The sequence below is a fragment of the Lycium barbarum genome, chromosome 9, assembly GCF_019175385.1.
Source record: "Lycium barbarum isolate Lr01 chromosome 9, ASM1917538v2, whole genome shotgun sequence".
In the NCBI taxonomy this organism is placed as follows: domain Eukaryota; kingdom Viridiplantae; phylum Streptophyta; class Magnoliopsida; order Solanales; family Solanaceae; genus Lycium; species Lycium barbarum.
Window position 1 is genome coordinate 51,361,799 of NC_083345.1, and position 17,679 is coordinate 51,379,477.

At 37.8% G+C, this 17,679-nt stretch overlaps 1 protein-coding gene across 1 annotated transcript; it reads right to left on the bottom strand.

Moving 5' to 3' along the window:
* Positions 1-4,750: 4,750 nt before the first annotated feature.
* Positions 4,751-16,048, bottom strand: LOC132608715 (light-inducible protein CPRF2-like). Its single transcript, XM_060322455.1, has 6 exons — positions 15,579-16,048; positions 15,207-15,306; positions 7,706-7,916; positions 6,064-6,139; positions 5,864-5,989; positions 4,751-5,370 (listed from the first exon to the last, which is right to left on the bottom strand). The coding sequence occupies exons 1-6, from the start codon at positions 15,927-15,929 to the stop codon at positions 4,972-4,974; spliced, it is 1,263 nt and encodes a 420-aa protein (XP_060178438.1). The 5' UTR covers positions 15,930-16,048; the 3' UTR covers positions 4,751-4,971.
* Between the last annotated feature and the right edge of the window lie 1,631 nt (positions 16,049-17,679).

Sequence of the window (17,679 nt, forward strand, 5' to 3'; positions counted from 1 at the left end):
GGAATACTCTTAACAAGTGTTAAGTAAGTGTCTAAAGGTTCCGGGATCAAACAAATTGAAGAAAATAAGTTTGTCGAAAATTTGAAAAAAGTTGGCAGAATTTTGGACAGAAATTTTGGGTCAACTTTAGAAGGGTATATCTCCTAGTATATCAGGAGTTTTGAAGTGAAACAAAAGCCTAAATTGAAGTTCAGGAAGTCTAGTTTCCAATGCAACAAACCGTTAACGATATCGGATTAGGGAGTTATGGGCATTTCAAGATAAGCCTCTAAGCTGCCAAATGGTTTCCCCACGGGCCCCACTTGGAAAGTCGGTGGAACCGACTTTCAAAGGGTATAAATACCCTATTATTACCTTTTTTTCATCATTTACACTTCTTTTGAGTTCTAGACACATCCATACACGTCTCTTAAACTTCTCTTAAACACTTATAACCCCTTAAATCAATAATTCAACAAGATTACACCAAACTAGTTCGTGAAAAGTGATTGTTCTTGTTTCTACTTGATGTTGTGGTGAGTTTGGTCTTGAAGAAAGTTGGTGTGGCTAAATCTCTTCAAGTATAAGGTATGTTCTTCATCCTATCTCTTATGTTGAGTTGATTTGAAGGTTTAGTAAGTCTTAAAAGTGAAAATATTTATGGAGGAAAGGTCATAAAGTGTTGTGTTGTAGTTGTTGAGTTTATGGACTGTTTTGAGCATGTTGTAGCCGTGCTGTTGGGCTAATTTCCATGTATATGGATGGTATCTAATGTTTTTGGTGTGTTGAAGAGATTATGCTTCTTGATTGGGAAGAAAGGAAGTGTGTATATTGTATATTAATAAACATCGTGTGGGATGTTTTATGGAATATTTTGGTATTAATGATGATGTTGTTGGTGTTAGCATTGTTGTTGTTCTGTTGGTTGTTGGTATTGTGATTTCGGGCTAGGGATATAAATAGGGGAGCCCGAATTTTGGCAGATTCTAAAGGGTTTTAATTTGAAGAATTAAATACAAAATAAATATACTATGGAAGTCACAACACTATAAGCCATATCAAGACTTACAAAAATCAAATCAACCATCGAATGAATCATACAAACCATCTCAGCCAACATAAGAGTCTATAACACTCTTTTTCTTCCAATTAAGCGAGTAAACTTCACAACTAAGTCTTATGTCACCAAGTGCTCCATTTTCTTACGTATCATCATCATTACCAAGTCATAATTCAATCTCAATATACGTACGAAATGAGAATGCATGCCAAGTACGATATCATCATCAACAGTAATTCATACGTCAAGTTTTCATCTGTGTATTGTCATAATCGCTATCACGATCAAGGCCTAATCTAATTATCCTTTCTTTCCCCAATGATATATGACATAACGAGATAAAAATGAGTGCAATACGCATCACAACACAGCAATTTAAGTAACAAGCCTAATCACAATCAACAACACAAGTATATATTAACTCCTTCCTCCTCATATCACAACAAATACACCTCATATTCAATACATAAAGTAATGGCGACAAGCCCACATAATCAGAAGTCATACCAACCAAGGTAATATCCAACCAGACACCTTGTCCGAAGAACTATTCATGCTTTCTCCCGTTAATTCTACACAATATATATGTTTCGGTAATCAAAGTCTAACTAAAGTAAGCCGTAACCTACCTCGAATGCAGAGGAGCCACGAACTACTCCACACGAGCCTTCTGTTTCTAAAGCGCCTCAGAATAGCGAAAGTCTAGCAATATAATGCTGAGTAAGCAATAGACCTTCTAATCATATAGGGACAACAACTGGGGAAGAAGACCCAATTACTTCTACCCTTTTCAGTCGGGTGAACTATCACTTACTGGCGAATTTATCATAAATCTCAATTCCAACAATCATATTCTTCCAACTTATGGGTTTCTAATCACTTACCCCTTTCAAATCAGATTTTAGGCCAAAGTTTCCATTTTTATTAGAACCCTAATTCTCAATACACAATTCTCATCATTAATAATCGAATTCTCATCCTAGGAAGTGATAATCTATACTCCTAGATGATTAGACAACAATAAGATCAACAACCGATCAATTATTTAAGGGTTTACTAATTATAGGGTTTTAGGACTTTCATTCACCGTTAGAGAGCCTTAAACTAGCCATGGAACTTAAAGAACAAAGGTAAAGGAACAAATAAAGGTGGGGACTTACCCTCAAAGGTACTTTCACCAATGAATGGAATAAAATTCGCCTCTTTCTCTCTTGAAAACTATGTTTGGGGTTTGTGGGTGATGACTCGGAATTGCAATATAAAAAGTGGATTTCTGCCCCGTCGTTCGCTGCAGCGGTCCCTAGCTTCGCTACAACGGTCACTAGTTTCGCTGCAGCGGTCACTAGCTTCGCTGCAGCGGACCTCTCGACACAACAACTGTTGTCCGCACTAAAATGACTATAACTTCCTCATCCGAAGGCGAAATGCGACGATTCTTTTTGCTACAGCTTCGTAATTACGATACGGATCTAATGGTTCAATCAAAACACAAAACAAAGGTTGTTTCATCAATATGGTGCCCTTTATCACCAAAGAACTACATCGAAAACATCGAATACGAGCACGACAACCCCCAAATCCATTTGAAACTCTTCGGACTCTCACCAAAACTTGTGGACAAGTCCAAAAGCATCATACGAACTTGTTGGAACTTCCAAAACATCGACACGTGGTCATCTTCACCCAATGTTGACCATGGTCAACTCTAACTCTTTAAACTTAACTAGTTCATCCACCAATGACTCAAATCACACTCAAACCTTTCGGGAACCAACCCAATGACTTCACTATGTCATAAATCATACTAACGAGACTCGGGGAAGGGTCAACAAGGGTAAATTGGTCAAAAACACTATAACGACCAAACAAGTCGTTACAGTATCCTACTGAGAAGCACCACTTTGTTGTTTGCAGCAGTCTCTACTATTGTATCCCAAATCACCACATTCAAAGCAACCCCTACGCTGACGAGGCTACTACAACTATCGCCATTGGCTCAAAGGTCCACCATAACCTATTTAAGTAAGTCCCCTACGTTTGAGGTGTGCTAAAACCCTACCTCGTAGGAACACTATAGGTACCCCGTCCTGAATAAGAGATGTGGGAAGTCTGCAAGGCTGACTGAAATGGCCTACTAGAATATCCTGTAACTGAAACCCTTTAGCCCTAAATGAAGCACTGCTGATACCACCTAAATTGTAACGCCTCTTGCTATCGCGCTCCTCTCTCCTTGCATATGATGCGCTCAATCCTCCTGAATATGTCAACAACCTGAATGAAAGAAACTCCAAACTCCACCTCACGAGTAATACCGTATCTGATAACATAAGTAAGACCTTCCATGAACCTTCTCGCATTCTCTATCTCCATGGGAATCAAGGAAGAAACATGGTGAAACAACTCAGCAGATCTCATCTCATTCTCTATGATTGTCATATAACCTTAACGCAAGTGCTCGCATTTGACCCTTAACTCATCTCTTCTAGCTAGCGTGAAATTCTCAAGGAAGAGATGTGAACTATGCCCTAGTGAGAGGATGGGACCTTGCTAGGCTGCACACATACCTCCTCCACTGCTGCCTAGCTTGACCCTCCAATTGAAAAATAGTAAAGTCAACTCCATTGAACTCCACCATGCCGAAGTTGTACAACATCTCATGCTCACAACAATCCAAATTCTTGTGCATCCAAATCCATTGAAATGCAAGGGATAAAACCTCTAATACTTATCAACCTCTTCTGCTACTCGACGGATATATCAGGCTGGGCCATTAGTTGTGGTGAAATAATAGATGGTGGGCCACCCATGGATGGTTGTACCCCTGCAGGTTGGACTCCTTGATTCTGATAGATAAGTGCATACTGATGCGCCAAAGTGTTTGCAACTGCGGTTTGTACTCCACCTCTGCCTTAAGATGTGGCTGGAGTCATATGTATCACTCTAGCCTGGGCCATACTCCCGACGAACCCCATACGATGAATCAAGGTCTCTTACAACACCGGTGTAGCATTGAAGCCCTCAAGAACCTGAGCTCGACAAGTCTGGACGACCAAAACTTGCTCATCCTCATGTACCGTATGCGGATCTACTGATGCAACTCTAGAATGGTCTCGAGTAACAGCTGGTGCTCTACCCCTGACAAGTGCCACTATACGAGCCCTAGCTTGAGCCTTAGACTGTCCTCTACCTCTAATATCGGCCTTGGCCTTAGGTATAGGTTCTTGCTCATCAGCCACAGATGCGCGTCTCCTCACTATATGTGAGAGTGAAACAAGAGACATAGAATTCAAGTTGAAACAAATGCGCACATTAATAAAGGGAGAGAAAATATTCTACAAAGTTAGACTAATCGATTAATACCACTTCCATATTTTTGGACTATGTCAGGTCAAAATCAATCCAAAAAGGCAACCCCGATCTCTAGACGAACCCCAAAATAAATTTACATTTTTGGGTTATCCATAACTCTATACGTTCAAATCTATATCAACCTAACTCGATGATCAAATTTTGTATTTACCTTCTCTTAAACCTTGGTCAAAATTTCCCAATTTCACCTCTTAGATTCCATGATATAGATGTTGAATTCAATGGGCAATCGCACTATAAAATAAAATGTAACCTAAAGCCATGAATATTGCGATGGTGAAGATTCTTGAAGTGTGATAAAGTACCAAGGGGTAAAAGAGAGGAGCTTCAGATGAGCAGGAATAGGCCAGCAACAGATAATTAAATTGACAAAACAGTCTTAATCCAAAAGGCACTGGTACACAGAATAGTCTTTGCCTCGTTTTTTTCTCTTCTTTTGTTGCTTCAGATAGACCCGATAAGCTAAGAAGATATATTATCTTAAAGTAATGTGATATGTATGATTTACAGATATCTGTGAAATCTTCCTTGCAGGTGTTTACATTTCTTCTCATTAAGTCCCTCTATTGCTCTCCCCTGCTTTGGGTTCCACAATTACTTGCTTCTCCACGGATGCGCTTCTGCAGATGCTCCAAGCTAGCCACTCGCTGCATTGAAGACGTTCTGCCAACCTTGTTGGCGTCGATTGCTTCTGTTGCAGAGTTTTGATGTACATTTCCTATAGGAGGAATATCTAACATACCGTTTTGCATTCTAGAATCATGGTTGGGCATATGACTATTTTCTGGCGCTGGATAATAGTGACGTGTCAGGTCATCTTGTTCAGGAACAGCAGCATCTGCTGATGAGTCGAAAGTACTACCAGTGAAAGATGGCATCATTATTGTCGATATCTCAGACATAGCTTGGAATAGCGGATTCAACCCAGTAACTCTTTTAACAGTTTCTTCAGCCATCTTCACCTGCACATCAGTACATAAAGGAATGTTTATAGGTTTTAAACCGCAAAAAGACATCAACAATGAGGAAAGAGTGGAACATAAGGATGATAGTACAAATAACTAAAACTCTTTCTCCCCAAATAAATCCCAACACGTGAGATCTATCTACTACATGTTCTCTTATTCAGTAGAAGGAAAAGAGAAACTAACAGAGGGTTGGAGGATTCTTCTCAACAACTTTTCTATATCAGCTAGGTTTCCTAAAGTAGGTGCCAGTAATACAAGATAAGCAAGTGTCCAAGGGTAATTTAAATACAGCCAGGTAGACTTTGATTAAGAAGCACATTAGGCATTTCAACATCTAGAAACATGGAATGACAAACAAAGAGTAGCATGATAAAATTGACCACACCATGAGGATATTCTTCTCTACTATATTTACCTCACTTTTATCCAACACAAACAAAAAGAATTTTGTCAAACTGCTTTCTCCAAAAACTGAGAGTAGCCCTACCTTTGCTCTCAATGTCTCAACATCTGCTTTCAATACTCTATTGTCAACTGCTGCTTCATTGTATTTCTGGCTTATGTCAGTCAAGCGTTTCAATAAAGAGGAGTTTTCTCCTCTTACTTGAGAGACCTGCCATGAACAAATTTTCAATTAGCAAATAGTTGAAAGTAAATATTAACTGAAAGCATGACCCAGAAACGTACCTGTGTCTCCAATTCTGTCAGATGGGCCTGCTTTCTTCTTCTCGAGCGTCTAGCTGATTCTCTATTGGATAGCATTCTGGACAAAATATTAGGATTATAACCAGTTCAACTAGCCAAAAATATAATATGCCAACAATAAGCTTCATCTCTTGGATGCCCAATGGATTTGTTGCCATCGACATGATTTAATTAGAGAAATATTACGAAACAAAATCAAGTCCAAACAACTTATATTCATGACTCCACCTCTAACCATATCATATTCTGAGGACTTCAATATTCATTCTGCATAAAACAGACTAGTAATCTTGTCATAAATGACACCTTCCTCATTGAAGTTCAGCTCTTTCCTTCAGAAGTAAATCAGAAAGATCCATTTGTCCGGAGGCAGCTGCAATTGGTAGTTCGATTCCGTGTTCTCTGAGATCTGTAGAACCAGTCCTCCTTCAACCCAAGAACATCCTAATTGAACTTCAAGCTTTTAGGCCATTTGCAAGGCCCCAAAGAATCTCCATATCCCTTTTACTTTAAGTCTTCCACCTGAACTGTAGAGCCAGGTACTTACGGACCCGATGCATGGCATTTTTCTTGTGTTAATACACAATAACTGAGGATGCAGCGATAAGGACAATTTACCAATCAGAAAATAGTAAAGGGCAATGTGACAATGTTACCACAACATCTGAAGATGCAATGATAAGGACAGCTTGCCTATCAGAAAAATTTAAAGGAAAATGTAACAACATCGCAATATCTTACCTTCCCATTCACTCTATAAAGCAACTCACTGCAAATAGTATGTCTTAAATGGAAGTTACTGGAAGTGTATCATGGGGAATTTATTTTCATACAGTAACATAGAGGCCACTATAGTTACGTCAACATCTAATAATGAAGTTGACCTCTCAGAGCATCCTACTCTTCAATGCCTCATAAATAACTATTTTTTAAACAGGTAACTAGTGATTATATTGATAGAAAGAAAGTCAAGCACTAAGTTGGTGCTAGTGCTCACAAAATTAGGACTCCTCCTATACAGAACAAAAAGAAGGATTATTTCTATACAATTTCCTATACACAACTTCAGCAACTCTAGTCTCCACCAATTAATATTTTGGAGTTGGTGAAATTATCGGTAACTGAAAATATTAATTAGAAAGCTCAAAAAGTATTGGCATTGACCAAATTATATAAACCCACTTGTAAGGTATGGAACGAAAACAATCAGCCAAGACTCAAGAGAAGTCCAAAGATTTTGGATATTCGGATTACTCATAGTGCTATAGTAAGATCAAAATCACCTAATGTACTTGACAATATTATAAATTTATACATATATAGTGTATCCACATTTTTAAAACTTATGTCCAATATAAAACATAAAAAAAAATTCTTCATAAATATAAACATATGTAGTATTCACATTCTTAAAAATTTTATCCACTACTAAAGCACCAAAAGGATTTACTTAATTTGTTATATTTACATTAGTATGGAAATACTAATTTGAAAGTTGGATAGATGTTTTTCCCTTAAAATTTTAATACTTAATAATTAGACACTATTAACTGGTAGAATATTAGTAATAAAGAATTGGCTACGACCAGGTAAAAAACTAAAACGAAGTTGCAAACTGTATTACCTCCTCACACGTTTCACATCAGTTGGATCCGTAGATAGAGTTGTTTCTGCTTCTCCTTCAGCTTCATCATCATCTGATTGCTCCCCCGATGAACCGCTTGTTGTTGACCTTACCTGGATACCAGGTTTCTTCTGCACTGCAGGCAAGGGTGGTATTCCAACTGGCTCACCAGCATCCTTGTCTTGAACTTTTGCCAATTCTTGTCCAGATCCTGCCCAAAAACAAAAAAAGGAAACTGAAGAATGAAGATACAACCTCGTTCAACATAAATCATACAGTTACATGTATCATCTCTTTCCCTGGGATGAAATGGATATCTACGTTCATTAACCATCTTATCTATGTGTTGCGCAGAACATGCTTTGGCGCTGATGAGATGCTTGTATATTTAGATAAAGAACCCTAGAATTGGAGTAATTATTGAAAAAATCAAATTTTGTTTTTGTTATATTTAAATAAATATATTTGAATTTCAATTACTTTTGATATGCATTTTTGATCCCTCCCTCTGCTGGTGGACTTCACAGTTCTTATTGGATGAACCATAATTTGAGGAAAATATAACGTTTGGCTGATTTTCCTTTATATTTGGAGGAAAATAAGTTTTATTCTAACAACTTTATACGTACAATATAAGAATATAAGTACTGAAATAACACTCACTAAGTCTAACATATGATAGTCAAGTGAATCTATTAATAGAGGGACCAAAAGCACATGTTTCAATTAGATTAACTTAATTATGCCTACCAAAGAGTTTATCAATAATAGGGACCCAAAAGGCACAATTTTTCCTAAGAACTAGGTCATATGAACTCAAAACAGTTGAGCACATTGAGGAACAGAAAACAGAAGAAATGGAGAGGAGAAATCAAGCTGGGCATATAGTTTGTCAATCAACTAATAAGGTGGAAATGAAGATCGCAGATGAAGAGCAACTAACTAGAAAGCTACCATTTGCACTTAATCCCTCCCATAAACATGGGTAGCCAAAACCCCTACTGCAGGAGTATCATATGAGGAGCAAGACTAGAGGCAACGACAGTTGTAATAGCACCAGTGAAGATAACATATGAGATATAACCTCCTGAAAGGAATTAACATCCACTCGCCGATTGATCCACCAAAAGCGCATAAGTAAAAAGAGGCTGACATTGCTGAGCATTAACATCAACTAGTCAAGTAAGATGCTATTTTCACTTATGGTCAACTGGCTAAGATAACAGACTGACTTAGACAGACAATAAAACACTCATATACTGTGAATTGCACAGTATCTGCACAGCAGTTTAATCAGATGACAGTCATGACGCCTTACACACTAGCAATATCTGGATGGGTTGAAGGAGTGGAGACTACCACCGGCATATGTTCCCTTCAACTAATAGAATGCTGACAAGCCATTTGAGGTAAGTCAAGCAAGAACTGGTAATGCAAGAAACTCACTTTCAGCAGACACACCAAAGAAGAGCATCATAGCATTTCGAATGTCCAAAATAGAAGGCCAAACCAGGTTTTCTTTCTCCTTGTTATCTATAAGCATTTCTATCATGCTTGGTTGCATTAATTGAAATTTGTGTTTTAATGGCGAATAATGCCTAGCCAGTCACTATTGTACCTCTTACATTTTCTATGCACTTTAAATTTGAATTGTAATCATTGCACAAATGATGGAAATGGATCAACTTATATACTACCATTTCTCCAAATTGAATAATTTGCTTTGCTCTTGCAAGCTTGGTAAGAGGAAATTTTCAGGATCCCCTGTTCGTAAAATATTTCCGGAAGTTTCTGATAAACTTTTTAATTCAAACATGATTGTTCAAATTTCTCAAGTAGTTTTTCTAAAAGGTTCTTTTCATTGAAGAATAGCTTTGAAAGTGCTTTTCATCTGATATTCCTTTTAGCTATGCTGTCCATAGGATGCAAAATGTTCTCAACGGATTTTCAATCCTGTCCTACCCATCTTAACACAGCTTCCTTTAGATCCTTTATCATAACTGATCTGGGAGCACTTTAAAGCAACAATAAATAATATAAGGGCATAGAGATGAAGCACTTTAACACATGGAGTAGGAGGATGGCTTGGATAGGCATCAAGACTATGAATGTTGTGCAGTTGGATGCTATCGGAATCAACTGCATGCACTGCATTTAATTTGGGGGCATTTCAAGTTTTAGTTTGTTGTGCGGTCACACAACTTCAACCAAGCCAACAAGACAGGGATTTGCATCATCCATTGGACACAAATTTGAACTGTTATGTGATCGCACAACCTAACAGTAACAACAGGCACTGCAGTTTTTGGAATATGGTAACATTTCATATAAACAACAGTACAAAGGCTGTACTTGAAAAGACAAATACATCCCCAGATTGACAAAATATAAGAGATCCCCGTAGACAAAAACTTACAGGGATTCTATAAATGTCAAGTAAGGATTCACAATCATTTACAGGGTTGCTTCTACAACAAAATAGAAATAGTAGTATACAATTCAGTTTAATTCTTTGTTCCTCAAACATCTGGAGTTTCTTTCCTTCCACACAGTCCACCAAATACATGCTGGAATCTTTCTCCACCATTTCTTTTGTTTGATACACTCAACTAACCACTGCAGCACCTCAAAAGATCAGTTGTAACCTTTGGCATAACCAACTCATACCAACCGTGTTCAGAAACAACAAAGTGCAAAACAGATGGGAGTTATCCTCTATCTCTTTTCACATAAGTATGAAATCTGGAGCTTAGTTGGAAGCCCCTCTTGCTTAGGTTTTCATGAGTTAGACAAGCCTCTCTAGCTAATAGCCATGTGAAGCACAAAACCTTATGCATTAACCTTCCAAATTTGTTTCCACGCTCATTCTTGGCCCTCCTGGTTATTCCCATTAAAATTGTAGAGACATGAAGGTGGACCTTAGAAGGCATATGACTCTATTGAATGGTGCTTCCTCAAAAGTTTGTTAGCTGATCTTGGCTTTCCTTTTAAGTTCATTCAATGGGTCATGGAATGCATTACCTCAGTCTCATACTCCTAGTCTTCAATGAGGGACTCACCAAACCTATCCAAGGAAAAAGAGGGATAAGGCAGGGTGACCCCATGTCACCTTACCTCTTTGTTGTTGCCATGGAATATCTGCAGACGGAGCTCAATGCGCTGGCCACATCAGAAATTAAAATTCCATCTTAGGTGCAAAAAGCTAGGGGTGATGCACATATGTTTTGCAGATGACCTTTTGATGTTTTGTAAAGCTGAAATCCATTCTATAAAGCTACTCCAAGAGGCTTTTCTCAGGTTTTCAGCTGCCTCAGGCTTACAAGTTAACATTGACAAGAGCTCACTATTCATGCCTGGGGTCAGTACTTCACTCAAACTGGAAATTCTTAACAGCCTGGGATTCTGTGAAGGTTCTCTCCCTTTTAAATACCTTGGAGTTCCTTTATCCCCAAAGAAATTGACTATTGTACAGTATCTTCCTTTGGTGGAAAAAAATCATCTGCCAAGCGACTGTTCTGTGGAGTCTTGCTCTATCCCAAGTTCAGCTACATGGGTCATCAGGAAAATATTGGAAGCTAGGAAATTCATTATGCAAGCACCAACTCTTCACGGAGATATTCAGACCAGGTTTGCTGTTGTTTTGGATCATTCAAAGTTTTCCATAAAAAAAGATGTATGTCTCACTGATCCCTCATCATCCTAAGGTCCCCTGGAAGAGCATCACATTGCACCACAATGTTCATCCAAGACATAGATTTATAGTGTGGCTGGCAATGATGAGAAGTTAGCTACTGTTGATAGATTGCTTAAGTTTGGTATTCAAGTGGATCGTACATGTGTATTTTGTGACTGCTGTGAAACTCTTAACAACCTTTTCTTTGATTATATCACTGTCATTATGGCAGAGACTCCTCTTGTGGTTGGTGTTTCTCAGAAGTGTTGAGAATTTGCAAGAACAGCTGCGCTGAGTAACAAAATGGGCAAAAAGGAAATCTGGGCAGGATGCTATTGTTAGTTGTACCTTCGCAATGCTCATAGCTGTTGTTTGGAGAGAAAGGAATAGATGAGATTTCAAAATGGCCACTACCAAGCTGAAAGAACCTGCAGAGAACTGGTTGTGCATATTCATATTCAAAGCAGGGACTTGAAGAAGTGGCACCCATGGCTGATCCAACTCAATTCAATTCCCTAATGCTGCTGTATGCTGGTTTTGGTTCATAGATTCACTGTGCTGCTTAGCTAGTATCTGCTTATAGTTGTTTTATTTGTTTTTTTACAGTTGAAGTAAAGTAGTTGTTGCAGTTAGCCTCCTCATGCAAGTTTGAGTCTGTTTTCATTTTCTGAGAAACAGGTGGTCAACCCCTGTTAGGTTTTGTAACTAGCACTTTTGGTATTAATAAAATCATTTATTTACCAAAAAATTGTATAGGCAGACCTGACTGAGAAAATCCTGGTACTAGCCCCTTTCCAGATCACAGAGTCATCATTGCACGAAATCCATTGAATTTGATCAATTTGGCTTAACAATTCAGCAACTCTGTCCACTTCATAATTATGCAGTAATCTTCCGTAACTCAGATTCCAACACTGGTATCCTCTAAGTTCTTCTACTCTAGCTTGGGGATTTGTTCAAAAAGAAAAAGATCGAGATAATAGTTTTTTAGAGGGTCATGTCGTATCCAGTTATCATCTCACAATGTTGTTCTTCTACCATTTCCTAATTTGATTTCAGTATTCCTGACAAAACTGGGCCATAGAGAAAAGATTGATTTTCAGTTGCTAGTTCCATATGTGGAATTAATCTTGGTGCGTAATTGCGATCTCTGGCCATATTTGACTGTTATTACCTTCCTCCAGAGAGCCTGTTGGTCATTGTTATATCTCCATAACCATTTGAATAGGAGACTTCTATTGTGCATCCTCAAGACTCCCAATCCCCCTTGTTCTGTGCTTCCAATGATAGTCTTCCATGTCACCAAGTGAAAAGCTTTTTTATTCTTGTTGCCTTTCATCCTCTTTTTCCACCCTGGTAAGGGCACAGAGACATCATACATCTTGGTACTGAGTCAAATACACTGTTCACTAGAATTACTCTGCCTCCTAGTGAGAGATATTGAGATTTCATTTGGCTAGTCTCTTTTCACTTCTTTCTAGCACCCCTTCCCATATCTTTGAAGCTTTATGTTTTGCACCCAAAACCAAACCAAGATAGTAGTTGGTAAGCTGCCAATCACACATGCCATAGTGCTTGCTAGGATGTGCAGTTGAGGAACGATGTTTATGGGGAAAAGTTGGCTTTTTGCCAGTTGACATGAAGAGTGGCTTCAAAGATAGTAAGGATTAGCCTGATATGTTTCAGTTGGTCAACTTTAGCTTCACACAAGATCAAAGAGTCATCGGCATATAGTAGATAGGTTATGTCCAGTTTGCAAGCCAGGACTATTAAAGGCCTTGAAGCAACTTATCCATCCATTTACCTTGCCTGAGACCTCTTTGAGGGAAAGCAGTCTTCAGGAGAGTCATTTATCAGAACAGAGAACCTAACAATACTGATGCAAAACCAGATCCAATTTAGCTATTTACTCCCAAAACCCATGTCCTTCATGGTTTTGATCAAATACTTCCAATTGACATGGTCAAAAGCCTTCTCTAAATCTAACTTGCATAGGATTCTAGGTTTGTGATTCTTCCATCTACAGTCCACACACTCATTTGTTATTAGAGCTGCATCCATAATCTGTCTCTAACTAATGAATGTCATTTGCTACTCATCAAATAAGCAATTTAATTTCTCATTGCTTTAAGCCACTCAGTCAACATCTTAGAAATGATCTTGTACCCACTTCCAATGAGACTTATCGGTCTAAAGTCCCTTAGCTCCCTTTTTTTTTTTTTTTTTTTGGTTTTACAGCAATGGAAGTTGCATTAATACTTTTCTCAAAAAGTTCCTTAGAATAGAAATCTTTCATTACTTCATTATGTCCTTTACAGTCCTCCAGCATTTGTGGAAACCCCCCATAGAGTACCCATCTGGCCCAGGTGCCTTATCAACAGCACACAGCCTAATAGTAACCAAAACTTCCTCTTCCAAAGGTATTTCAATTTTAGAATAATGATTCATGTAAAACTGCAGGATCTCTGTTTTGATAGTGTTTGGATCAAAGATAAGCTCCCTATTAACCTCAAGTTTGTCCCGATTGTTGACCCTTCTATGATTGTTAGACATTCTATGGAAAAAATTAGTGTTTTTATATCCTTACTTAAGCCATAGCTTTCTTATATCTTTCATTTAGAACTTATCCAAGATAGTGTACTAGCTACATGTGGCCATCATGTCTTGTTTGAAGATTATTTAGCACCTCTAGACAAAGGATATATTTTCACCTCTTGCATTACTTTTTATCGCCAACTATACCTTCTCTTCACCAAAACTCTATAACCATTCACTATCTTTTGTAGAGACGGTGCTATTTTCTCGAAACATCCATAGAATCTTCAGGATCTTTAGTGATTCACACCTCGTATTTACAACCTAGCAATGTTGTTGTATCTTCGATTTCGGTTTGTTGATTTGCGGAAAATTCAGCATTTAAATCCCTCTTACATGGCCATAAACATCTTCTCTGGTGATGTGAAATAGATATGAAACCTGAGAATGTTAACTTGCAGAAAAGAACAAGGCAAGTGACATCACCATGATGTAATCCACATAAAACTTTCCCCAGCAATAAGTTATTGGTGTTTGCAGAAAAGAACGTGTTCATATGCAAGCATCAGTAACTATCACGAGCAATTAAAACCAAAACACTCATATCAAACAGCAAAAATCTATCTTACAAAGATTCTGTAGCTCTTTAGACATCCACCATATTTTTTTGAGGGCAAAAGGGTCAAAAATGCCCCTTTACTTTGGAAAAAGGGCAAAAAATATCCTCCGAACTAATTTTGGGTCAAAAACACCTCTCCCGTCATTAAAGTTTTCAAATATACCCCTGTCTTAACGGAAATCCGCAACATAACCCGATTTCATTTTTAAACCCGCTCCATTTGAAACCGAACACACTAAATAAAAACGCATATGGGTTGCCCGCTCCTGTGTCTAGTGGCTCCAGGTGTAGGACTCGGGAACAAGTTGGTCGCATATGGGTCTTTTATTTAGTTGGGTCGATTTTAAATGGAGCGGGTTTAAAAATGAAATCGGGTTATGTTGCGGATTTTCATTAAGACATGGGTATATTTGAAAACTTTAATGATGGGAGAGGGTATTTTTGACCCAAAATTAGTTCGGAGGATATTTTTAGCCCTTTTCCCAAAGTAGAGGGGCATTTTTGACCCTTTTCCCTTTTTTAAGTGATGTATGGCTTACTCCTGAATATCTATAGCCTGTATAGTGTGAGACATAACTGATAACACCAACACCAGAAATATCATGCCTAGTATAGTCACTAGCACACGGTGACTGAAAACCAACGCGATTCATAAATGAAAAGAAAAAACCAACCTTTGAGAGGAACCTGAGATCCAGAGAGTGATGCATTAGCTGCCAGTGATCTTTTTTCGGGTGGCAAAGAAGCCGAATCTTGAGATTTTACACCGCTTGCCTAAGGATAAAATATGCAAATTTACAGTTTGATTAATCCTAAATGTGGACAAAACCCAAAATAATGTAACAAAAGGCAAAAAAAAAAAAAAAAAGGAATTCCCTTGCAGTTTCCAAATCACTTTGGGGCGGAATAAATTATTCCGGGATTCAATAAAAATAAAAGAAAAATAGGGAAAAGGAGTAACCAAAAGAAAAGCTGATGAGATCCTATAGCTTTAATATAACATATGAAATTAAAATTAAAAGTCAATAAGAAATTGGATAACATACACGAGTCAAAGCGAAGGCAGCACAAGCCAAATCGAGGCGTCTTTTAAGGAAAGCCTGATACTCATCAGAACCAACCGGAAAACCAGGTGGAGGTTGTTCAGACCCAACAAGCGATGTCGTAATAGACAACATAGACGGCTTCGATTGATCATCACCAATTATATTAACCGTCTGATCCTTGATCTGCTGCTGCTGTGAAGAAGAAGAGCAAGTAGTAGTAGTAGTAGTATCTGTGGTGGCCTCTTGAAGGAAACGCTGAAAAGCCCACTCTGATGAGCTCCTATTCATCGTTGGTGGCGGCGATGACCATAACTGGTCGCTAATGTCGTCTACTGAAAACACACTATCCATTCTTTTTCTCTCTCTCCCCCCTGGTTAGATTAGAGAGAGATGAAACTTTTCAGACAGAGAGTTTAATTGCTAACCTGGCTTCTCATTTCTGATTCGCCTCTGTCATCTCATGACTTCTACCTGTACGCTGTACCAAAACGGGGATTAGATTTTCCCAAAATATCATATTTACCCCTCGTCTATTCCTTTATTAGAAAAATAATAATAATAATAATAATAATAATAATAATAAAAAATAATTCTTTTAAGGACCCATTTTGCCATGAGAATTTTTCGCTTTTTTTTTTTGAAAAATTATTTTATTTTATTTGGAAATCAACGTTTGGCCATGAAAATTTTAAAAATACCTAAAAACTTATTTTCACTTTCATACATTCAAACAACCAAATATTTTATGAAAAAAATAACCAAACGTAAATCCAACTTCAAAATTTCAAATAAAGTGAAAAATATTTGGTTTTCATGACCAGAAGCCTACTAAATATTGAAGAGAGGGTCAAATTTGTCCCTCTACTATTCGACAATTTTAAATCGTTGTCGTGACAACAGTGGGACGTTTATGCCCTTAGGGGTCGTTTGGCAGGAGGGATAAGATGGGATTATTGGTCTAAGCGATTAGAATTATCCCATGTTTGGTTGGTGCGATAACTCCTTTGGTATCCCATCTAATCCCATCTGTATGGGATAAAAGGTGGGATAAGTTATCCCATATAGAGGGTGGGATAAGTCATCTATTACACCTTGTAGTTTTCTACATTAAGATTTGTCGTACGTTAGCTATCTAAATTTTGGACACCGAGATTTGCCTTCAAGGTTATACGAGGTTGGACATGTTTAGCTTATGCTTAAAAGAGTTTAAGTTCATGTTTGGTAAGTTACGGAAGGATTAGAGAATAAGTGAATCGAAGCGGAAAGGTTCGTTAAAAGTTGTTTCTGGAAAATATAGAATATGGACCGTATAATTGAGATACGGTCCGTATTTTGAGATATGGACCGTATTTAAAGATTTTAAAATTTTCAGATAAGGCAGCTTTGGAAGTGGTATTATACATCCAACTATACGGACCGTATAAGTTTATACGGCCAGGATGATGGCCGTATAATGTTATACGGCCAAGGATACGGACCGTGTATATATATATATATATATATATATATATATATATATATATATATATGATGTTACACCTCGCAATTTTTTGCGTTGGTTGTGTCAGAGCTAAACTAGCATAAGCCATTGATAACGTCCAAATCCACTCCTCAAAGAGAAAGTGTACACAGTTGTGTGCAATATAATTTACCCCACTATGAGTCGAGGTCGATCCCACAGGGAACAATATACTAGACGATTTAAACAAGTAAGGAATTATCACTTTCTAAGATAAGCCAAACACTTGATAATAATTTTGGTTTTTTGATTTTGAAACTACCAAAGATAAACTAACCTAGAAAGCAAGTAAAATGATCAATGACCACAAGCATGGATACAAGGAACTCTCAAGTAACGATCCAATATATTTTATGATTTTACAACTAAGAGCGGGTTTATGTTAATAGATAATGGTTTCTAAAATCTCATTGAAAGTCTTCCAACCAAATCAATGAATTTCTGTCACGACCCGACTAGGGGGCCACGACGAGCACCCGGTGCTACCCCACCCGGGCACCCCCTTATCATGCATATCATAACATCTAGGTGAACCATAATTCATTTCATGCATTTTAAATCATTAATCAAGCTAGTCCCATT